Source organism: Bos taurus, chromosome 8 (genome assembly GCF_002263795.3).
Source record: "Bos taurus isolate L1 Dominette 01449 registration number 42190680 breed Hereford chromosome 8, ARS-UCD2.0, whole genome shotgun sequence".
In the NCBI taxonomy this organism is placed as follows: domain Eukaryota; kingdom Metazoa; phylum Chordata; class Mammalia; order Artiodactyla; family Bovidae; genus Bos; species Bos taurus.
Window position 1 is genome coordinate 28,473,604 of NC_037335.1, and position 24,709 is coordinate 28,498,312.

The 24,709-nt window shown below is 38.2% G+C and overlaps 1 protein-coding gene across 7 annotated transcripts in view; it reads right to left on the bottom strand.

Moving 5' to 3' along the window:
• CCDC171 (coiled-coil domain containing 171) overlaps positions 1-24,709 on the bottom strand; it is a 341,254-nt gene that overhangs the window by 42,687 nt on the left and 273,858 nt on the right. For all 7 annotated transcript variants that reach the window (XR_009495531.1, XM_003586376.6, XM_059889397.1 and 4 more), the window contains one exon: positions 8,775-8,927. Coding sequence is in view for 6 of the 7 variants with exons in the window: in XM_003586376.6 (XP_003586424.2) it covers positions 8,775-8,927 (153 nt within the window). In the remaining variant the exon portion in view is untranslated. The remainder of the gene's footprint in view (positions 1-8,774; positions 8,928-24,709) is intronic.

The window sequence follows — 24,709 nt, forward strand, 5'->3', positions numbered from 1 at the left end:
TTACTCAAACTCATGTCCATTGAGTCAGTGATGCCATCCGACCATCTCATCCTCTGTCATACCCTTCTCCTGCCTTCAATCTTACCCAGCATCAGGGTCTTCTCAAATGAATCAGTTCTTCGCATCAGGTGGCCAAAGAACTGGAGTTTCAGTTTCAGCATCAGTCCTTCCAATGAATATGCAGGACTGATTTCCTTTAGGATGGACTGGTTGGATCCATAGCCTCCTTAGCCTTCCTTATCTCAACTAAGTTAATTCTCTATATGAAAGTGAAAGTCACTCAGTAGTGTCCGACTCTTTGTGACCCCATGGTCTATACAGTTCATGGAATTCTCCAGGCCAGAATACTGGAATGGGTAGCCTTTGCCTTCTCCAGGGGATCTTCCCAAACCATGGATCAAACCCAGGTCTCCCGTACTGCAATCTATATAATAGCTGTACAATACCACTAGTCTCTACTACACTTGGAAGGCCTTGAGAGCAAAGATTTGTTTTAATTCACACTGCAATCTCACTGGAAAGCAACAGACAAGAAATCAGAGGCCTTGCTCTAACCTGACTTGGCCCTAAATAAAAACCTTGGAGTAAAACTCAAGAATCTGTACTTTATACCACTGAACTGCACTGTACAGCCTGTCTCAACAAATTAAGACTTGGTTTATGGCTCATTTTTTAAAATTATTTTTCTTGAAGGATTTAAAACCTCAATGATAAACATCAGGAATTAACTGAAAGTATTTGAAAGTTGATGAAAACAACTTACCTAGATTAAGTTACTTAGATTCTGTCAGCTTCTTCATCTATACAATACTAACAAACAATACTTCCTCTCTCAAGAAAATGTAGTAAGATTAAATGGGACAAAATTTTATTCAAGAAGATAAAGGAGATTCTTTTTTTTTTTTAATCTTAACCAAAAGATCTAAGTCTTTCTGCTTAATTAACAACATAACACCACTTGACAACTATCAAATCTGACATGATCTCAGAAATGATGCGATGATCTCTCCCCTGCAATATATTAAATGGAATGCTCCTCTGATTTGTAACTTATTATTTTCTCACAAATAAAGTACTGCAGAATTAAAAACATACTGCTTAAGCATACAAGGGAAATGAGGCAAATCAATACTGTAGCTTGAAGCATCATAACTCACAGTGAAGTATTTGGGTTTGGCATCTTATGTTTCGCAGATTGAAATATCATGTGTTTCTCCACACTTGTGGGTGTGTCAGTCTCCAAACACCCACAAGTAATTGGTTCTGACTGCTGTACTCTTCTCTACTGGGTTGTATGGCATTCAAAAGCTCTTTACTCAAAGTGCTTTCTGCTTACTGTTAGTCAAGATAAAAGCTCTAGAACAGCCCTAAGTTAATGGGTCAAAGACCAACATGCTGAAAATGTTAAAGTTCTGGCAAGTGTACAATTGATGAGACCTCTTAGATGAACTCCAGCATCACATACATGCTTCTGAACAAAAAGGAAAATGTCACCTAAAGAAGGATAAAGCTTTTAAGGATAACTATTCATACCTGCAATACCATCCATCTCTTTCTACGTATACATTCTACCATGATATATTAAGCTTCTTCTTAAGTAATGATGAATATTTACTTTTTATTCTTATCTACTCAAATGGTGGAAAATTTAGAAAGGAGCATACAGTGACTGTCCTTGGCTCACTAAGTGATAACAATAACACCTAACATCAATACTGTATTTAGTATGTGCGAAAAGCACTGTTGTTTTAGTTCTTTTGCTTACTCATAGATAGATTTCCTTTTGCTTACATATATTTCTTAAGGCTATAAATATAGCTTAGCTGCATAAATATATGTAATTATTGGAAAAATCTGTATATACAGGGAAGCCGGCCAATATTTACTGTGCAAGTGAAGTTGCTCAGTTGTGTCCGACTCTTTGCAACCCCATGGACTGTAACCTACCAGGCTCCTCCATCCATGGAATTTTCCAGGCAAGAATACTGGAGTGGGTTGCCATTTCCTTCTCCAGGGGATCTTCCTGCCCAGGGATAGAACCCGGGTCTCCCACATTGCTGCTGCTGCTGCTGCTGCTAAGTCACTTCAGTCGTGTCCGACTCTGTGTGACCCCACAGACAGCAGCCCACCAGGCTCCTCCATCCCTGGGATTCTCCAGGCAAGAACACTGGAGTGGGTTGCCATTTCCTTCTCCAATGCATGAAAGTGAGAAGTGAAAGTGAAGTTGCTCAGTCGTGTCTGACTCTTAGTGACCCCATGGACTGCAGCCTACCAGGCTCCTCCGTCCATGGGATTTTCCAGGCAAGAGTACTGGAGTGGGGTGCCATCGCCTTCTCCGTCCCACACTGTAGACAGATGCTTTACCATCTGAGCCACGGGGAAGCTATATTTACTGAGCATCTACCAATATGCCAGATGCTGTGTCTTCGTTTAATCTCATGACAATTCTACAATGCAGGCAATTTCACCTACATGTTACGAATACTGAAACTGATGCTTATAGTGTTGTGTGGGTGATAAATAATGGTGCCAGAAAGGACCCTCCAGGTCTGCCTGACTCTAATGCCATATATAACGGGAAGGAGGTGATGGTAAACAGAGCCAAGAGTAGAGCAGAGAGCTAGTTCACCTGAGGATCCATTAGAAGAGTTCTGAGAATGGTTCAAAGTAACAAATACAGAGACCAAATAAGAACATCAAGAGCAGAACAGTCAAAGGCAGAATCAACTTAGGTCATAAAGTAAGAAGCAGCAACTGGATGGTACAAGATTGGATTGAAAACACATGAGGGTAGGGTCCAAAGTGACCTCTGCAGGCAGTCTTGGGCTCCAGTGGGTATAGGCTGGGTGAGTTATTGTTGTTCAGTCACTAAGTCGTGTCTGATTCTTTGTGACTCCATGAACTGCAGCACACCAGGGTTCCCTGTCCTTTACTCTCTCCTGGAGTTTGCTCAAACTCAAGTCCATTGAGTTGACGATGCCATCCAACCATCTCATCCTCTGTCTACCCCTTCTCCTCCGGCCCTCAATCTTTCCCAGCATCAGCATCTTTTCCAATGAGTCGGCTCTTCACATCAGGTGGCCAATGTATTGGAGCTTCAGCTTTCAGCATCAGTCCTTCCAATCAATATTCAGGGTTGATTTCCTTTAGGATTGACTGGTTTGATATCCTTGCAGTCCAAAGGACTTTCAAGAGTCTTCTCCAACAACACAATTCAAAAGCATCAATTCTTCGGTGCTCAGCCTTCTTTATGGTCCAACTCTCACATCTGTACATGACTACTGGAAAAACCACAGCTTTGACTAGATGGACCTTTGTCGGCAAAGTGATGTCTCTGCTTTTTAATATGCTGTCTAGGTCTGTCATAGCATTTGGGGTGAGGTGGATAACTTTAATTGACAGAAGGAATGGAACTAAAGTAACAATACATTTTCTATTAACACACAAAAATCATTAGGTAATGTAATTCATTAAATATATCTAATATCCATTAGGTCTATTCTTCAAAACAAAATAAAGCAAAGATTTTTGATGGCTCTTTCCCCTTAACAAGGTGTCAAATCCTAGCATTCTTCAAAGACTCCTGCAAACATTTCATCTTCTCAGAACCTTCTTCTAGCAATGTTAGGCAGAATGAACTCCTTCCTCATCTATGTTCCTACAGGCTTTATAAATGCCTATTGTTACTATTTGCTTATGTGACCATTTCCCCTGCTAGAAGAGAAATTCACAAAGGCAGAAATCATGCTTTCACCTTCATCCCCATAAGACAACAAAAATGGTAGATAAAAATCCAGAAACATCAATAATTATATTAAATGCAAATGGTCCAGTCACTCAATTAAAAGCCAGAAATTGTCAAATGGATAAATACAACAAAACCAACTATATTTTTCTATAAGAGACCCACTATAAATATAAAATATAGGTTAAAAGAATGGAAAAAGATATATCATGCAAACATTAGTCAAAAAAAAAATCTAGAGTTGGAAAAGGTGATAACCAGATGGACAGTATAGTGAACAGAGTCAAAACCAGACTGTTGGAGGCCTATTTTAAGAAGATGTTAAAATATATTTAGTTCACTCTCATCTTACAACAGAACTTCCTAAATCCTGAGAACACTGCACTCCTATTTTTCCTGCTTAACTGCTAAATCTCTGCAGTAGATGTCTAAATTCACTTTCCTTTGGTCAACTTTCACTAATTTCTCCATCTCTTGCCAAAAGAGCCTCTGTTAAGGTTACCAATGGCCTGCATACACTAACTCCAAAGGTCATTTTCAGTCTTCATTTCACTTGATTTTCAACAGCATATGACTCCAGTGAACATCACCCTTCTTAAAATTCTCTCTTCTCATGGCACCATACTTTCTTGGTTTCCTCTTCCCTCTTTGCCTGTTGCTTCACAGCTTCCTTTGCATCTTAATCCTCTTCTACTCAGGCATTATGTGTTGGAGTTTTTCAAGCTTCCTTCTTAGGCCTTTTCTCTTCTTACTCTATAAACCATCCTTATGTAGTCTCAGTCTTGCTAGCAGCTTCAAGTCCTACCTGTATAACAGTGACTTGAATTTTTTATCTACAGCTTGGCACATTGCTTGAATTCCATATCAAGTAGCCTTTTTGACATTTTTAGCTGGATGTCTCAATGGTATCTCAAACTTACATACTCAAAATTAAACTCACAATATCCACTGTCACCCCATTCCACTGTTTCTCTAAGTAAATGAAATCACTGGTCCATTTTCAAAAGCAAAAAACAACAAAAAAAAATAGGAATTGTTTGACACATCCTCATCTCTTGTTCTTCACATTCAACTGTTTCTTGATACTACAGCCAAAGTGATCTTTTTAAAAAATGCAAACCTGAACATATCGTTCTGTCTATAAAGTTTTTTTAATGACTCTTACTTTGCTCTTAAAGATAACAAAGTCTGACCTCTGCCCTTTTCTCCAGACCATTCTTACCTCAGACTACTCTTGCCTTTGCTATCTTTATTCCAGCTGATTTATCAATTTCTTCCTCACACCATAGGGCCTTTATAGATGTCTGTTTTCCTCTCCTCCTGATATGGAACACAACACGCCACCATTCCCGGATACCTCATACCCAGGCTTCTGATATTAGCTTAAGCATCATTGACCTAGAAAACGCTTAACTGATACCTTAGTCTAGGGTAGGCTCATTTGTTTAAAAAAACTCTTATACACCTAAGTTCTTCTCTTTCAAAGAACTTATCTTGGTTAGTAATCACATATTAATTAGTGTGATTACATGAAAAATATTTACCTTCACTGTTAAGATTTTAAGTTCATGAGAGCAAATATTGTCTCTTTCAGTTCACATGGCACCCCAGAACCAAAATCAAGCTTGCTACAGAACAGATGCTGAATAAATATCAAACTAATGGGTGGAGAAGAATTAACAACAATAATACAAAGAAGGCAGAGATCAAGTAAGTAGAGGCCAGAGAGCCAATGAAGAAAAAATGATAACAAGAGAAACAAAGGAGGTGAGTATTTAAAGAAGAAAGTAGTTGAAGCTTCATATTGTCCAAGAAAGATGAAAGGAGATGAGAAGGAACAAATGGATAAGCAGGGCAAGCAGAAAATCGTGGTGCCCTATAAGAAAAAAGTATCAGTAGAATGAGTACATAGACAAAGAAGTATAGATTGGTTTTCAAGAATGTGTCAGTGAAAAGAGGGGAAGACAAGGCTGCAGAAAGGGCAGAGAGCTCAGCTACAGGAAAATACTGATGGTGATCACAGAGCAGGAGTTACATGTTCAAGGTTGCAGTAGGAAGCAGTACAAAGCGACTTGGTTTGAAGCTGAAGATATTATATTAGTAAACAGTCTTTTCCTGTGGTGTAATCTCAATTACCTTCTATAAAGATAATGGTAATAAATTAATAGATAACTTTTTTTGGATTACTAAGTGCAAGGGAAAGTGCAAAGTACTTGAACACTTCTCTAGACCTCCCAACATCTCTATTAGAGAGTAGTATCATCATCCTCATTGTACAGATGAAAACCTGAGACCCAAGCCCCCCAGTTAGCAACTAACAGAGGTTGAACTGGAATCTAGATATATCTGATTTGTATGGCAAATCAGATATATGATCAATTGGCTAACCCAATATCTATTCATTCCTTATTCCCTTGTCCCTTGACTCATTAGAGCTTAGGGGGTCACACAACCCATTTCCAGCTGATGGACTATAAGTGAAAATACATTGGGAATTTCCTTGGAAGGTTTTTCCTTTTTAAATATATAAATGTTTAAATATATATTTAATATCTATAATCTATTAAAGTTTTTAAATATTAATACTTAATAAATATATGATAGAAATATTAAATTTTTTTAATGGAAAGCCTTTCAATGATTTATTATTTATATAAAACAGGTACTGCTGGGCCATCCTATTCCTCTGAATGCGATTCCAAATCCTAGATCGGGCTGTCATCTTATCATGGAGTGGTAGAGAAATTACAGAGAAGTTGAACCACTAACCTAACGACAATAGCCACCTACTTCTAGACTTCCCACTGTATGAGAAAAAAAAAGTGTCTTAAACATGTTACTCAAGTTTTCTCTTATTTACACTTGACTCTACTTCTAATGGGTATAATTCCAAAGCTCAAGCTCTTATCTACCAAACTAGATCACCTCTTGTCTATGAAATTAAAAGATTAACCTCCTTCAGAGAGTTCTTAAGAAGTCAGAAAATGCATATAAAACTGTCTTGAAAAATAGAAGTTACAAATTTATCATTATTAATTTATTATTTACAAATTTATTAATTTATTATTCCTTTATTACAAATTTATTATTCTTTTCAAAACAGTGATCCTCAACTATCCAGGGAATAGTTTATTGTTTATTTATTATTCTTTTTAAAACAGTGATCCTCAACTATCCAGGGAACAGACTGGATAGCATATATCCCACGGAAGCATGGGATTAGGCGGCAGTGTCCTACGACACATCAGAACCTGTGGGGAGAGTGTTCGCACTACACACATTCCATTTTGAGAAGTACTGCCTACGTGAACCTCTTCTTATAAGCAAGATGATGGGCATAGCCTGTAAATCTTCTCAGAAGGTTGAGAAGGGAAGCTTTATTATAATCATGTGGTATATTAAGCAGACCTTCATTAAGATATCAATAGCTTAATAACTAGTAAAAAAAAAATTTTTTTTTGAGTCCATGGGTAAATAATCCCACCTTACCAAACTTTCTCAAAACATAAGTAACTATTCTCATATGAATAACAGAATGAACAATCAGTAACAGTATGACCCAATAAAGCTGACATAGTATAATATAATATTAACCACTGGGATCAGAGAACTAGCAGGAAGAAATCTAAGTATGTTTTAAAGAAATACTAGAATGAATTCCAAATACTTATACAAATCTTTATGAAGGTTTCCTCTTCATTTTAACTTCTCTTATTTGAGGTCCAATTTACTACTCAGTCATTAAGAAATTAACAAAGTAATTTTAAAAATTGAACTCAACTGAATTCACATCTCAGATCTCAAATAACTAGTTTGCTCATTTACTGGATTAAGTGTTAGAAACTCTTCATTCAGTAATCAATTGCTGAGTACCTACTATGGGCCAGACTGTTCTCAGCACTAGAGTGCCCTTACAGCTGTGAAGAAAACACCCCAAATTGCTTGACTTTATGGAACTTATATTCTACGAGGGTAAGCAGCAAAATAGACAAAAATAAATAAAACACAAAATGTGTAAGTTGCTAAGTGCTATAGTGAAAAAAATAAAGCAAGGAAGGTAGAAGATACACAAGCGAGAAGAGGTGAGAATGAGTCTGTGGGGTGGGGGAAGGTTAGTGGTTGCAGTTTCAAATACCATGGTCATAAAGCTTCACTGGGATGCTGACACTCAAGCTACTACTCAAAGGAGCTGAATAACTAAACCACAGCTATGCATCTATTTACTTTATGTTAACTCTGTTTCTGTTGAATATATCATTTGAAACTTGTCAATAGCTGAATGGCAAAATGATACTGTTTTTCGTTACAAGTCACCTTGATCCATTCAAATCAAACCAAAAAAGGAAAAAAGACATTCCAATTATTGATAACCCTCTGAATCCCATTGTTGACATATCTGGCTCTTGAGGAAAAAGTTGAAATTGTATTTTATTCCTTTATGTCAGAAATACATTCATTTTTTTATACTCCCCAAACATGTATTTCAAGTGGAAAAAAATTTTTGTTTGGTCTTAAATGAGCCCAAATTTCATCATGGGCTAAAATTTTAAGACATAAAATGACTGCTGAAACTGAATTTTAATCATATAGATGAATCACAACATGCATCTTTAGCTAGGCATGTATTATGGATAAGTCTAGTTTTCTACAGAGAATAATCACATGTTCTAATTACCATTTTGGTTATACGCATAATTAATAATATTCTGTCTTTAATGGGACACACTGAATCTTCAGACAGTTGAAAGCTTTAACTATGCATACTGCCAAACCCAACTGTCAGCTGCACTACCAAACACAAAGGAATCTTGATGTAGTGTTTTTGCATTGATAACAATACGCATATCTTTATACGTGATACAATGCAAAAATTAATTGCTTTCCTTCCTTCAAAATTTTCTCCACACTTAGTAATTTTATGCTGCTTGACTGATCACTTATTCTAAACTAGACATATGGGTGAACAACAAAAACATGAGTGTAAATGTGACCCAAGATTCAAAGACAAAAAATACAGTGTAGGACTTACTGATTGTAAACTTGCATTTTCACGTAAACAAGCCGTGTGAAGTTCTGATTTCAAGGTTGCAATGTGACTTCGATGAGATGTCATTTCCTTTTCTAATGTAGCAATTCTAGCGCTTGCAAGCTGGTAGACATCCACGAAACTTTTAATCATAGCCTTCAGAAATAAAAATAGTGTCACATACAATTCAAATAAAGCTGTCCCAAAGGAGAATTTCCATAATTTTAAAGCAAAATCATTAAAATTTTAAAATAAACAACTTTTCATCTTCCTTTAAAATAATAAAGCTAAACCTCACATTTTGCATTGAGAACAGTGACTATTTTAAGAAAGTCTGGGAGAAAATAATTGAGATTTCTTTTCCAGAGTATTTATTTAAATAAGGCATACTTTGATCTATTGTGCTTAAAATTTAGAATGCAGTTTTTAAAGGTGGCACACTTATTTTCTTTGTAAAGTTAAATTCAAGTTGTAATTTGACCTAAATTTCAATCTTAAGACACACAGTAGATGGATATACAAGCAAGATATTTCAAAATAAGCTTAATGTAATTTTCAATCCACCTAAAAAGCAAGTGCTTTGAAACAAAAGGAGCTGAACTAATCCTGTGATTAAGAGTAAATATTATAATTCCTATATTGTAAGCAAAGCATAATTATGTCCTTGCATTATACTAGATACAATAAAATAAATAACATAAGCAAGTGCTGGTAATTCTTTCTCTTCCCTAAGTAGTGTAATATTTGGGGGAATTGTTGGGTCTCTGTATCACAGTGTAATCATATTTTGTAAACTTTAGCTTCTAAAGGAAGCTATAATGAATTTTAAGTCCAAGAATACTAGTATATCTTTTTTTAAGTCTTTCAAAATACTTCAAGTACAATAAAGTAAAATCAAACATTTCAAAGACGTGTTCAATACAATGTTATATTATTTATAAGAAAACCATGTTCCAACCACAGCAACAGCTTAGAACAATGGTAGACAGTCTGAGAATTTCCAAATTATATTCAATCTGAAGAGTGGTTTGAGACAGCTTTACAAAACTAGATATTTGGGCATATGCATATGAAATAATCTGGTGAACAAAAAGTAAGAAACAACACATGCAATGTCTGAGAAACAGAAGTAGGCGTTACTTGTATAATTGTTAAAATTCATACCTTTTTGCCTAACGAAAGCCTATTTGCCCTCAAAAACCCAGTTCAGAAACCACCTCTTTAAAGAAGCCTCTTTTGAGCCCAAAGGCAGTGTTAATTTCCATTCTGGTTCTCTGTGGGTCCCTCATGCTTGCATGCAATTTTTCATTTTTTGCTTTGGCAGAAATGCATTCATTGACATGTTTATATTCACTACATCAAGGAGCTACCTAGACCAGATGGTGTGCCAAATCTAATCATCTTTGTATCTTCAGGGATGGCCTGATGACTGACTGGAAGGAAGGAGGAAGAGAGGAAGAAAGAAAAGAAAGAAAGGAAAAAAGAAAAAGTCTGTAAAAGCGGAAAAGCCACAAGTTGAATAGGCATGTTCAACTTGGGGAAGAAAAAATGCCTTGGGAAAATATAACCTTAACACTCTAACGAATAAATTACTCTGTGTGCGCGCTAAGTTGCTTTAGTCATGTCCAAATAAACTGCTACTGCTCCTAAGTCGTTTCAGCCGTGTCCGACTCTGTGCAACCCCATAGACGGCAGCCCACCAGGCTCCCCCATCCCTGGGATTCTCCAGGCAAGAACACTGGAGTGGGTTGCCATTTCCTTCTCCAATGCGTGAAAGTGAAAAGTGAAAGTGAAGTCGCTCAGTCGTGTCCAACTCTTTGCGACCCCATGGACTGCAGCCTACCAGACTCCTCCGTCCATGGGATTTTTCCAGGCAAGGAGTGGGGTGCCATTGCCTTCTCCAAATAAACTGCTAACCATACTTTATTCAAAGTCAGAAAAAGAAGCAAAAGCATAGCTGTAGGCAGAAAAAGATAGAGTACACAAAAGTGAATTCTATTATCCAATACTAAATAAGCATGGTACAACTTCATGTCTGGGAACATCTCACATGTCCTCTCACATCTCACATTCCTTACCTTGAGTCATTTCAAGGTAAGATTAGGGCTAATGCTAACACAAAATATTTCCCTAGATTTCAAAAGTAGATAAAAATCAGAAATCATAAAATCATATGTTTCTTCCTACACTGAGTCTCTCTCCACCTTTGTAAATTCATTCATCTTCTCCATTGAGATGGTGGGCCAGGAAGAAGTCATATTAATATTTTTTTTTCTGGTCTTCACGCTGCCTCTTACTTAGCTTTATCTTGTTGGGTCATGTGGTCTCTCTGGGTCTCCACCTCCTCCCTCCGTAAAAATGGGAAGAAGAGTCCTTTTCTAGCTTATTTCTAAAAGTGTTGTAAGGATCAGATCGGTAAAAATATAATACAAAGCCATTCCCTTAACCATTCAACTCAATGGAATCCAATACATCTCATGGATTCTCATATACATGATATTCTAAAAGGAATATACAATATAAATGATATTCCTTCAAATCTTTTTTTGATTCATGTTGATGTATGGCAAAACCAATACAATATTGTAAAGTAATTAGCCTCTAAGTAAAATAAATAAATTTAAATTTAAAATAAATAAATAATAAAATTACCCAAAATAAAAAAAAAAAATAAAAAATACTTTTTTGAGAAGTTATGTCTGATGGAACAAAAGTCATAATTATTTTGGCTCCTTCCTTGATCTACTTTTAATTAAACTATAAAATTTGGGGCAGTATTAAGAGAAACCACATATTACTTCTTTATAACATTAAAAAGAATAAAATAATCTTACTTTTTGCTTAAGATTTAGAATCTTTAGCATTTAAAATCATTAAAGCAGTATTTCATTTGAGAGATGAAAGCATATAACACTGTGTAGGGTATTTTTTCAGAGCAGCAAAGGTACAGTGATCAATATAGAAAGTATGTTTCATGAAACTCATGCATGTAAAATATACTATATGCTTCTAAAATGAAAACTTCCTTCAGAATTGAGAGGCGGGGAGGAGTATCAATGAAATGGCAGAGCTATTCAAAGACGCCACAGCTCTTTTGAAGAATAAAGAATGTTAACTTCCAGTATTAAAAAGTGATTCAAACTATGTTATAAAGGAGGCCAGTGGAAAAAATCCAACCTTTTCGTATAAAAGAAAGGCGCCAACTTGGTAGAAGAAATGGAAATGGCAGTCGGAATCAGGGGAGGGGGAGGGAGGAGGAAGGAGTGAACATCTAATGACCTCTCCATCAGTCTCCTAAAGTCTAGCCCTCTGCAGCACTCCTCACTCCTGGATTAAAACATCACCCCTTTTCACATTAGGAAACAATGACAGAGCAGCATGATGCTGTGAACAGCATGCCCAACATTTGAGAATGTATTCCATGTCTCTTTCGCCCTTGGGATTTTGACTCTACCATGCCATGAGATATGAATCTCAGTGGGCTTTATCTAGTTACACGAGAAACAGAACAAAAAGCAGTTTCTGGACAAAAATAGGCTTTTGATTTAGAGATAATCTACTGTGTTTATAATCAGCATAACAAGATGAGAAAGTCCAAACATAAAATTTCACATCTATTTTAAGGAAAAGCGTAAGTGTTTTAGAATAAAAATAATTCTGAGATACTACCATTTGTACTAGTATATTATTTATATAATTCGTTATGTACATATTATGTAATTTTGACTGACTTCAAAATCAGACTTCAGGGAAAGTGGAAGTCTTAGGAAGCTGATGCTAGTTGAAGGAACAATTAGTGAAAAATGTCATAAGGCCGAGATGCCAACAGAATAGTAAATTTTCTATTTATATTTTTGAGTAAGTAATTGGGATGCAAGAACCTGACATTTTACTTTAAATTATGTAATTATGGGTATATTTCATTTCTATATACTACATAAATAAACCATATAAAACAGATAGATCAGATATATCAAATACGTGAAAATAATATATCTTCATAAAATGGGGAAAATGAGTCCTACCTCACAAAGATTGTGTGGGGAGGGGGTTAAATGAATTTAATACATGAACAGATAGTAAGTATCTGACACACAACAAACACTCAGGTAAATGTTAGCTATAATAACGACAATGGTATTAGAAAATTACTATTTTAACTCATTAAAGAAAGACTCTATTTCTGAGGGGTATTATTGGACATAAGTATTTTAAATATAAGATAGTCTATACATATTGAATATATTAATTTTTTTCAAACATAAAGAATACTAAAAGCTAATGAATGTTTACATTCTAACAAGAAAATGTCTCATTGTGAGAGTAAAAGGTATTATTTAAAGAATAATACCTATGGCTGATTTTATGTTGAGGTTTGACAGAAAACAACAAAATTCTGTAAAGCAATTACCCTTCAGTTAAAAAATAAATAAATTTTTATAAAAAGAATAAAGTAATGCCATTTGCCAAAATACAAATGGACCTAGCAATCCTCATACTGAGTGAAGTCAAACAGACAAAGACAAATATTGTGACATTGCTTATATGGGGAATCTAAAAAATAGGGTACAAATAACTTATCTACAAAATAGAAATAAAGTTGCAGATGTAGAAAACAAATTTATGTTTACCAGGGGGTAAAAGGGGAGGGATAAACTGGGAGATTGGGATTGACTATACACACTGCTATATATAAAATAGATAACTAATAAGGACCTACTGTATAGCAGAGAGAACTCTATTCAATACTCTGTAATGCCCTATCTGGAAAAAGAATCTACAAAAGAGTGGACATATGTATGTGTATAATTGATTCACTTTGCAGTACAGCAGAAACTAACACAACATAGTAAATCAACTATACTCCAATAAAATTTTTAAATAATAAAAGTTGTGCTTGTGTTCATATGCATGTGTGCTAAAATTGCTTCAGTGTGTCTAACTCTGCACCCCATGGACTGTAGCCTGCCAGGCTCCTCTGTCCATGGGATTCTCCAGGCAAGAATACTGGAGTGGGTTACCATGCCCTCCTCCAAGGGAACTTCCCAACTGAGGGATCAAACCCCTGTCTCTCATGTCTCCTGCATTGGCAGGTGGGTTCTTTACCACTAGGGCCAATAAAAGTTACTATTTAAGATGTCTTTCCTAAGAAAGAAAGTCTTATAATGATAACATTCTCATAGTTTTTTTAGTATCAAATTTTATTCTTTGGCACCTGGAATTAAAGGAAAATTATTATCTTTATTATTACAGAGTTAGGCTGAAAGGTTGCTCATTTACTTGATTTACTTTCATTCCAATACTTTACAAGTGTAGAGATGCAGCAGAGAATGAGGGTTAAATGGTCTGTTACTCAGTTCAGTTCAATCGCTCAGTCGTGTCTGACTCTTTGCAACCCCATGAATCGCAGCACGCCAGGCCTCCCTGTCCATCACCAACTCCCAGATTCACTCAAACTCATGTCCATCGAGTCGGTGATGCCATCCAGCCATCTCATCCTCTGTCGTCCCCTTCTCCTCCTGCCCCCAATCCCTCCCAGCATCAGAGTCTTTTCCAATGAGTCAACTCTTCCCATGAGGTGGCCAAAAGTACTGGAGTTTCAGCTTTAGCATCATTCCTTCCAAAGAAATCCCAGGGCTGATCTCCTTCAGAATGGACTGGTTGGATCTCCTTGCAGTCCAAGGGACTCTCAAGAGTCTTCGCCAACACCACACTTCAAAAGCATCAATTCTTCGGCGCTCAGCTTTCTTCACAGTCCAACTCTCACATCCATACATGACCACAGGAAAAACCATAGCCTAGACTAGACGAACCTTTGTTGGCAAAGTAATGTCTCTGCTTTTGAATATGCTATCTAGGTTGGTCATAACTTTCCTTCAAAGGAGTAAGCGTCTTTTAATTTCATGACTGCAGTCACCATCTGCAGTGATTTTGGAGCCGAAAAAAATAGTCTGACACTGTTTCCACTGTTTCCCCATCTATTTGCCATGAAGTGGTGGGACCGGATGCCATGATCTTCATTTTCTGAATGTTGAGCTTTAAGCCAACTTTTTCACTCTCCACTCTCACTTTCATCAAGAGGCTTTTGAGTTCCTCTTCACTTTCTGCCATAAGGGTGGTATCATCTGCATATCTGAGGTTATTGATTTTCTCCCGCCAATCTTGATTCCAGCTTGTGCTTCTTCCAGTCCAGCATTTCTCATGATGTACTCTGAATATAAGTTAAATAAACAGGGTGGCAATATACAGCCTTGACGTACTCCTTTTTCTATTTGGAACCAGTCTGTTGTTCCATGTCCAGTTCTAACTGTTGCTTCCTGACCTGCATACAGATTTCTCAAGAGGCAGGTCAGGGGGTCTGGTATTCCCATCTCTTTCACAATTTTCCACAGTTTATTGTGATCCACACAGTCAAAGGCTTTGGCATAGTCAATAAAGCAGAAATAGATGCTTTTCTGGAACTCTCTTGCTTTTTCCATGATCCAGCAGATGTGGGCAATTTGATCTCTGGTTCCTCTGCCTTTTCTAAAACCAGCTTGAACATCAGGAAGTTCACAGTTCACATATTGCTGCAGCCTGGCTTGGAGAATTTTGAGCATTACTTTACTATCGTGTGAGGTGAGTGCAATTGTGCAGTAGTTTGAGCATTCTTTGGCATTGCCTTTCTTTGGGATTGGAATGAAAACTGACCTTTTCCAGTCCTGTGGCCACCGCTGAGTTTTCCAAATTTGCTGGCATATTGAGTGCTGCACTTTCACAGCATCATCTTCCAGGATTTGAAATAGCTCAACTGGAATGCCATCACCTCCACTAGCTTTGTTCATAGTGATGCTTTCTAAGGCCCACTTGACTTCACATTCCAGGATGTCTGGCTCTAGGTGAATGATCACACCATTGTGATTACCTTGGTCATGAAGATTTTTTTTACAGTTCTTCTGTGTATTCTTGCCACCTCTTCTTAATATCTTCTGCTTCTGTTAGGTCCATACCATTTCTGTCCTTTATCAAGCCCATCTTTGCATGAGATGTTCCCTTGGTATCTCTAATTTTCTTGAAGAGATCTCTAGTTTTTCCCATTCTGTTGTTTTCCTCTATTTCTTTGCATTGATCACTGAAGAAGGCTTTCTCATCTCTTCTTGCTATTCTTTGGAACTCTGCATTCAGATGCTTATATCTTTCCTTTTCTTCTTTGCTTTTTGCTTCTCTTCTTTTCACAGCTATTTGTAAGGCCTCCTCAGACAGCCATTTTGCTTTTTTGCATTTCTTGTCCATGGGGATGATCTTGATCCCTGTCTCCTGTACAGTGTTGCGAATCTCAGTCCATAGTTCATCAGGCACTCTGTCTATCAAATCTAATCCCTTAAATCTATTTCTCACTTCCGCTGTGTAATCATAAGGGATTTGATTTAGGTCATACCTGAATGGTCTAGTGGTTTTCCCTACTTTCTTCAATTTAAGTTTGAATTTGGCAATAAGGAGTTCATGATCTGAGCCACAGTCAGCTCCTGGTCTTGTTTTTGCTGACTGTATAGAGCTTCTCCATCTTTGGCTGCAAAGAATATAATCAATCTGATTTCAGTGTTGACCATTTGGTGATGTCCATGTATAGAGTCTTCTCTTGTGTTGTTAGAAGAGGGTGTTTGCTATGACCAGTGCGTTTTCTTGGCAAAACTCTATTAGTCTTTGCCCTGCTTCATTCCGTATTCCAAGGCCAAATTTGCCTGTTACTCCAGGTGTTTCTTGACTTCCTACTTTTGCATTCCAGTCCCCTATAATGAAAAGGACATCTTTTTTGGATGTGTTCTAAAAGGTTTTGTAGGTCTTCATAGAACTGTTCAATTTCAGCTTCTTCAGTGTTACTGGTTGGGGCATAGACTTGGATTACTGTGATATTGAATGGTTTGTCTTGGAAACGAACAGAGATCATTCTGTCGTTTTTGAGATTGCATCCAAGTACTGCATTTCAGACTCTTTTGTTGACCATGATGGCTACTCCATTTCTTCTCAGGGATTCCTGCCCACAGTAGTAGTTATAATGGTCATCTGAGTTAAATTCACCCATTCCAGTCCATTTTAGTTCGCTGATTCCTAGAATGTCGACATTCACTCTTGCCATCTCTTGTTTGACCACTTCCAATTTGCCTTGATTCATGGACCTGACATTCCAGGTTCCTATGCAATATTGCTCTTTACAGCATCGGACCTTGCTTCTATCACCAGTCACATCCACAACTTGGTATTGTTTTTGCTTTGGCTCCATCCCTTCATTCTTACTGGAGTTATTTCTCCACTGATCTCCAGTAGCATATTGGGCACCTACTGACCTGGGGAGTTCCTCTTTCAGTATCCTATCATTTTGCCTTTTCATACTGTTCATAGGGGTCTATTACTAGTAGTCTGCAAATAGCAACTATGTTCCTCAGTCAAGAGCCAGTCTAAGATCCAGAAACGGACTCTAGTCTGGATGTCTGGTTTCTTGCCCTGGCCCTAAATACGTGGTTCTTCATGACATTCCAGTACAAAGTTGTATAGGAAAGACTTGATCGGGATGGGAGACTGCCTTCAATCTCCTTGCTTTACCACATGGAATTACGTGGATGTGTGTGCGTGCGTGTGCAGACATCAAAGCTGACAAGACTGCTTTCAGCAAACATGAATCCCAAGGAATCAATAAGGAATAGAAAGTAGAAGGGGCCAGAAACAAAATTTTTGGGAAATCCTATCCAAAACACACACAAGAAAGCACTCCTACAAAGATGTAACCAGCTACAAGTGGACTTGAAGCTACGCATATACAGCCATGAGAAGTAGGAGAGGGACTTAACTTGGCTTTAACAGTATGAAAGCCCCGAGGCTCAACAAAATGTTGTAACTAATGATTTTAGTGTGAGAAATATGATTGGGTATGCTTTCAGTTCAGTTCAGTCACTCAGTGTGTCCGACTCTTTGCGATCCCATGAATTGCAGCACGCCAGGCCTCCCTGTCCATCACCAACTCCCAGAGTTCACTCAAACTCACGTCCATCGTGTCGGTGATGCCATCCAGCCATCTCAACCTCTGTCGTCCCCTTCTCCTCCTGCCCCCAATCCCTCCCAGCATCACAGTCTTTTCTTTGTATGCTTTACAACTTTAAAAATCTGGTATAACTTTTAGGCGATACAGGTTATCCCCTAGTCTTCAAAAGTTTACCTTATGACATTTCACTTTCACTTCACATGCATTAGCACCTGTTTTCGCTAACTGAAAGAAACCTGAAGAGGATTTTTGTTTTCACCTTAAAAAAAGTCAAAATGCAAAAACATCAGGTGTTCTGAAAGGTGTGTGTTTTGCAGGGAGCCCATCTGGAGGCAGCATTCACCCAGAATTGTAAGAGTGACCCTCTAAGTTCCTTCCCTGGGAACTATTCTCAGCATCTCAGCCCACATAGCTTTGTGCTATATCTGTGAGCATCTGTGCTTTGTCTCCATTAATTTTGTTGATTCATTAGCAAGATGGGGCCTATGATAACTGCTCCTTCACTTAATGCCATTTCAGCTTATGACAGGTTTCACAGGAATGCTCTGCTTTCAGATAGAGGGGAAACCTCTATAGCAATTTGGAAGTCTAATACAGAGTCCTCACCCTCACCACTCCCGCAACGCATGGTAAAGAGGGAAGATGCCCCTGGCGGAAGTACACCACTGGTTGTGCTTATTAAATCATGACATGTATGCTTCAATCCTATCAAGTAAACAATGTTTTGATTGGAATTTTGGCTAGAAAATGCCAACTTTCCTGAATCAATTGTTCTTTCTATTACTATATGTCCTGTTTTTATATCTTCATAAATGCATTTTATATTTAAATACATTTTATATTTTTAACAAAAATTTGAACAGAGTTTTTATGTGTATACATAAATGAATTTTACAGATTTAGATCATTTTTAGAAAAATTCCAAAATTCTGGAAACACTTCCAAACAGCTATTTTCATAATGCTACATAAAAATCCTTCAATAAAGCAGTCAGGTTTTTTTTTTTTTTTAATCTGTGGTGACAGAATGTATTTTGCCTTAAGTTCCTTCAAAGATTTTTTCTAGATATAATGTTTTTGATAGCCACTTGCCATCAAAGAAAAGGTCTACAGATTGAGATCTGTTCTCTTTATTGTATAGAAAAGTGCCATAATTCACTCAAGTTCAAGAGGACTTTGAACTACTTTGTCACAAGAAAACTAGCAAACTTTATATAGAAGATTTTAAAGACTACCTCTTAACATTGTAAACTACTGTAAAGACTACACTATGTAAATAATTTAGTGCATAAACTACTTAACCATACAGAGTACACACAGTTCATGGTGAAATGCAAGAAAGTAAATAAACAAGTGAGGACACGATTCTCAGCTCTGTTGCACTGCAAAATCCTTCCACCTTTTCCCAACATAACTGACAGGAAATATCAATGCTTAAAAAACGGACCAAGTGATGACACCAGTGCCAATCTATATCAAAGAGCGAAAATTTTCTCTCTTACTTTATTAAAAAAAATAGGAAGAGTCCATTGTCTTGTATACCAACTGAGATGTAATCAGTCTCCAAAGTGAGTTAAAATGGGAAAAAAAAACAAAACTGAAGACTTCCATATACAGATTTCATATTATATTTAGTTCTTTGAATAACTTTAATTTTCAGAGTTTTAGGTTCACAGAAAAAGTGAGTGGGAAGTATACAAATTTCTCCTATAACCCCTGCCCCGACAAACCCAAAACATCCTTTACCAGAGTGGTACATATGCTATAATCAGTGAACCTATACTGACACATCATCACCCAAAACCCATAGCTTACATTAATGCTGACTCTTGGTGTTACGCATTCTGTGAGTCTGGACAAATGTATAACGACATGTACCCACCACTGTAGGCGGAACGGAGCACCAGGCTCACTGACCTAAACTACTCTGCACCTATTCATTCCCCTCTCCTCCCCAACTGGCAACTGCTGATCTTTCTAATGTCTCCACAGTTTTTATATTAACTTTTTAAACTTTCTTTTAAAAATCTTTTAAAATCATATATTAAAATTTTTCTATGTTTGTTTTATGTTATAGAGCTTATTTATTAGTGTCACAAGTATAAAAATATAAACACATACATATACTGGTCTATGGGGTCCAACTCCTTTGCGACCCCATAGACCATAGCCTGCCAGGCTCCTCTGTCCATGGGATTTCCCAGGCAAGAATACTGGAGTGGGTTGCTATTTCCTTCTCCAGGGGATTTTCCCAACTCAGGGACCAAACTCACATCTCCTGTACTGGCAAGCATATTCTTTATCGGTGAGCCACCAGGGAAGCCCTCCATTGGGAATACCAGCTCAAAAATACAAGTAAGAAATCAACAAGCATGGAGAGCACCCCTCTGCATCACGGGGTGACCGACTGAACTAGACAGCTCTTCCCCTACTGGTGTGAAGGAGAGCACCCCACAAACTGAATCAGTGAGTAGCCTAGAGTCAGAAAGCCACAACATTAGGCCCCAGGAAGCCTCCACATCCAGGAGGCAATTGACCAACCCAATGTGCCTGGCAGCAGAGACATCCCATTTCTTTCCCTAACACTCAGCTGCAAGCTCCAGTAATCAGATTTCTCATCTACATAAGCATAAAAGCAGCATCACATTTCAGGATTACCAAAAACTTAATGACTTAAAATAATACAGATTTTTAGCATCTCATAGTTTCTACAGGTCTAGCAGGGTTAGCTGGATCCTAGTCTCAGGGTCTTGCAAGGCTGAAATAAAAGTGTTAGCTGGAGCTTTGATTTTTTTTCTCATCTGAGACTCAGGGCCTTCTTCCAAGCTCATTCAGGTTGTTGGCAGAATTTAGTTCCTTCCAGTTGTAGAATGGAGGTCTCCATTTTCTTGCTGTCAAGCTCCTAAGGACCTCCCTCAGATCCTTGCCAAAAGGACTACTCCTTCCTCAGCTTGGCTGTTTGCTTTCTTCCAGGCCAGCAGAAGAACACATCTCTGACACTTCAGTTTAGTTCAGTTCAGTTCAGTCACTCAGTCATGTCCGACTCTTTGCAACCCCATGAATTGCAGCACGCCACGCCTCCCTGTCCATCACCAGCTCCCAGAGTTCACCCAAACTCATGTCCATCGAGTCAGTGATGCCATCCAGCCATCTCATCCTCTGTCGTCCCCTTCTCCTCCTGCCCCCAATCCTTCCTAGCATCAGAGTCTTTTCCAATGAGTCAACTCTTTGCATGAGGTGGCCAGAGTATTGGAGTTTCAGCTTTAGCATCAGTCCTTCCAAAGAACACCCAGGACTGATCTCCTTTAGGATGGACTGGTTGGATCTCCTTGCAGTCCAACGGACTCTCATGAGTCTTCTCCAACACCACATTTCAAAAGCATCAATTCTTCAGTGCTCAGCTTTCTTTACAGTCCAACTTTCACATCCATACATTACCACTGGAAAAACCATAGCCTTGACCAGACAGACCTTTGTTGGCAAAGTAATGTCTCTGCTTTTGAATATGCTATCTAGGTTGGTCATAACTTTCCTTCCAAGGAGTAAGTGTCTTTTAATTTCATGGGTGCAATCACCATCTGCAGTGATTTTGGAGCCCCCCAAAATAAAGTCTGACACTGTTTCCACTGTTTTCCCATCTATTTCCCATTTCACCTTCTTTTAAAGGGCTCATCTGATTAAGTCAGGCCCAACCCAGTATGATCTCCTATTTACTGCTCTCACCCTCAAGAAGAGGGAGTTAATTACGCAATTGATGTATGTTGGGTGGGAGATTTGGGGGATCATCTCATAACTCTGATTACCACAATGTAAACCATAGACCTTTATACAAAAATAAATTCAAAGTTGATCACAGATTTAAATGTAAAACATAAAGCTGTAAGAATTTTAGGAGAAAACATAGGTGAAAATCTTCAGCACCTAGGACTTGGCGAAGAGTTCTTGGACCTGATAACAAAAGCATGATTCATAAACAAACAAAAAAATGAGCGAGTTGAATTAAATTAAAATCTAAAACTTTTGCTCTGTGAAAGATCTTGTTTCAAAGATTAAAAGACAGGTTACACATAGGAAAACTATTTGCAAGCCATCTGTCTGATAGAGAACTAGCTTTCAGAAAATATTTTTTAAAAAAATCCCAAAACTCAATAGTAAAAAGACAAACACTATAATTAGAAAATGAGAAAAATATACTAAGATACATTTTACCAAATAATTCTCTTTTACAAATTGCAAATAAGCATATTATTTGCAATACTGGCCACTAGAGAATTATAAAAACCACAGTGAGGTATCACTACATACCTAATGGAAGGGCTCAAAGAAAAAATTGTGACATCAAAAGATGACAAGGAAACAGAAAAACTGGATCTCATGCAGCTTGGTGAGAATAAAGAATGGTATAGACACTCTGGAAAACAGTTTGGCAATTTCTTAAAAAAAAAAAAAAACTAAGCATACACTCATATATGGCCTAGCAATCACATTTCTGAACACATTTATCCTAGAGAAATGAAAATTTATGTTAACCCAAAAACAGGTACACGAGGAACTTCCCTGGTGGTCCAGTGGTTAAGAATTTGCCTCACAATGCAGGGGACGTGGGTTTGATCCCTGGTCAGGAACTTAAGATACAACAAGCCATGGCGTAATTAAGCCCATGTGCCAAACAACTGAGTCCACGTGCCGCAACTAGACAGTCCATGTACCACAACCAACGATCTCACGTGACACAACGAGGATCCCATGTGCCACAACTAAGACCCGATGTGGCTGAATTTAAAACGTACATGATTGTTCACAGCTTCATACATAACAGCCAAAAATCAGAAACAATGAAAATATCTTTCAGTGGATGAATGGCCCAACAAATTATGGGAATAGCCATACCATGAATATTAGTCAGCAATATAAAGGAATAAATTATTGACAGATATATTTATAACAACTTGGATAGATTTCAAGGGCATCATGCTGAGTGAAAAAAGTCAACTCAAAAGGTTACATTCTATAGGATTGCAGTTACATATTCTTGAAATGACAAAATTATAGAGACAAAACATTTAGTGGCTACCAGGGGTTAGTGCTGATTTCCAGGGAGGGGCTGCTATGTCTACAAAGTAGTTAGCAGAGGAAAATCTTTGTGGTGATGTAACAGCTTGAGAGCTCCATGGACTGCAGGGAGATCCAACCAGTCCATTCTGAAGGAGATCAGCCCTGGGATTTCTTTGGAAGGAATGATGCTAAAGCTGAAACTCCAGTACTTTGGCCACCTCATGCGAAGAGTTGACTCATTGGAAAAGACTCTGATGCTGGGAGGGATTGGGGGCAGGAGGAAAAGGGGACGACAGAGGATGAGATGGCTGGATGGCATCACGGACTCAATGGACGTGAGTTTGAGTGAACTCCGGCAGTTGGTGATGGACAGGGAGGCCTGGCGTGCTGCCATTCATGGGGTCTCAAAGAGTCGGACACGACTGAGTGGCTGAACTGAACTGAACTGAACTGAACAGCATTGTATCTTGATCATGGTCATGACTACACAAATACACACAGGATAAAATAACATAGAACTATACATACATATTGTGGCAATGGCAATTTTCTGGCTGTAGTACTGTCCTAAAGTTATGTAAGATGTAACATTAGGGGAAACCGAGTCAAGGATACATAGGAACTTCTCTGTACTATTCTGTAACTTCTTGTGAGTATAATTATTTCAAAATCAAAAGGGAAGTATGTGTATATGTGTGCTGTATGCTAACATTTAGCTAAAAAGAGGATATATACACATTTATCTACATATATTTTAAAAACAAATAAACAAGGAGAGAATAACACATCTCTTTAAGTTTAAATGGTAGCTTTTTATCTGGCAAAGGCCTGGACTATCCACTATTCACTCTTCTGCCCAGAACTCCTACAGACTTCTTCATATAGATACTTGGGTTAAACAACCTTACTTAGCACACTCAGCCTGAGAGGATGTCAGACAAATTTCAGTATTTGCTCACTGACTGGCACAGAAATGCCAGAAGGAGCCATAGGAGAGCCTGTAGCAGCAAAGGAGTCAGTGGAATCTGACTCAGGGCAATATGCAATCAGCCCAACTCTCCACTCAAAGTCAATCCCATATCTGCCTCAAAAAGTAACCTGGGGGGGCAGTCCTAGGATGCTGGAGGAATAGGATGGGGAGACCATTTTCTACCCCACAAATTCATCGAAAGATCATTTGAACGCTGAGCAAATTCCACAAATTTACAACTTCTGAATGCTGGCGGAGGACACCAGGCACCCAGAAAGGCAGCCCATTGTCTTCGAAAGGAGGTAGGACAAAATATAAAGGATGAAAAGAGAGATAAACAGTTAGAGACGGAGACCCATTCGGGGAAGGAGTGGTGAAGAAGAAGTGTCCAAACATCAGGAAACCCTCTCACCGGCAGGTCTGTGGGGAGTTTTGGAATCTCAGAGGGCAACATAACCAGAAGAAAACAAAAACAAACCCTACAGATTACACGCCTAACCACAACTCCCAGCAGAGAAGTAGCCCAGACGCCCATGTCCACCACCAGCAGGCAGGGACTGAACACGGAGGCGCAGGTTACATTGCTTAGGGTAAGGACTGGGCCTGAATGCTGTGAGGACAATCTGAGGGAGCTAAAGTGAGCTAGCCAGAGAGAGGGGAAAAAAAAAGAGAAAGAGAGAGAGAGAGAACTTTCCCGCAAAAACCTCTAACCCAAGGCACTCTTGGGCCCGGCCACAGAACAAAGGACTGAGTGAATGCCAGAGGACAGCTAGCCAGCTGTGGACCTTTTTCTCAAGTGCACACAGAACCTTCTCCAGGATAGATCACATCCTGGCCATAAATATCACCTTAGTAAATTCAAAAAAACTGAAATCATTCCAAGCATCTTTTCTGACCA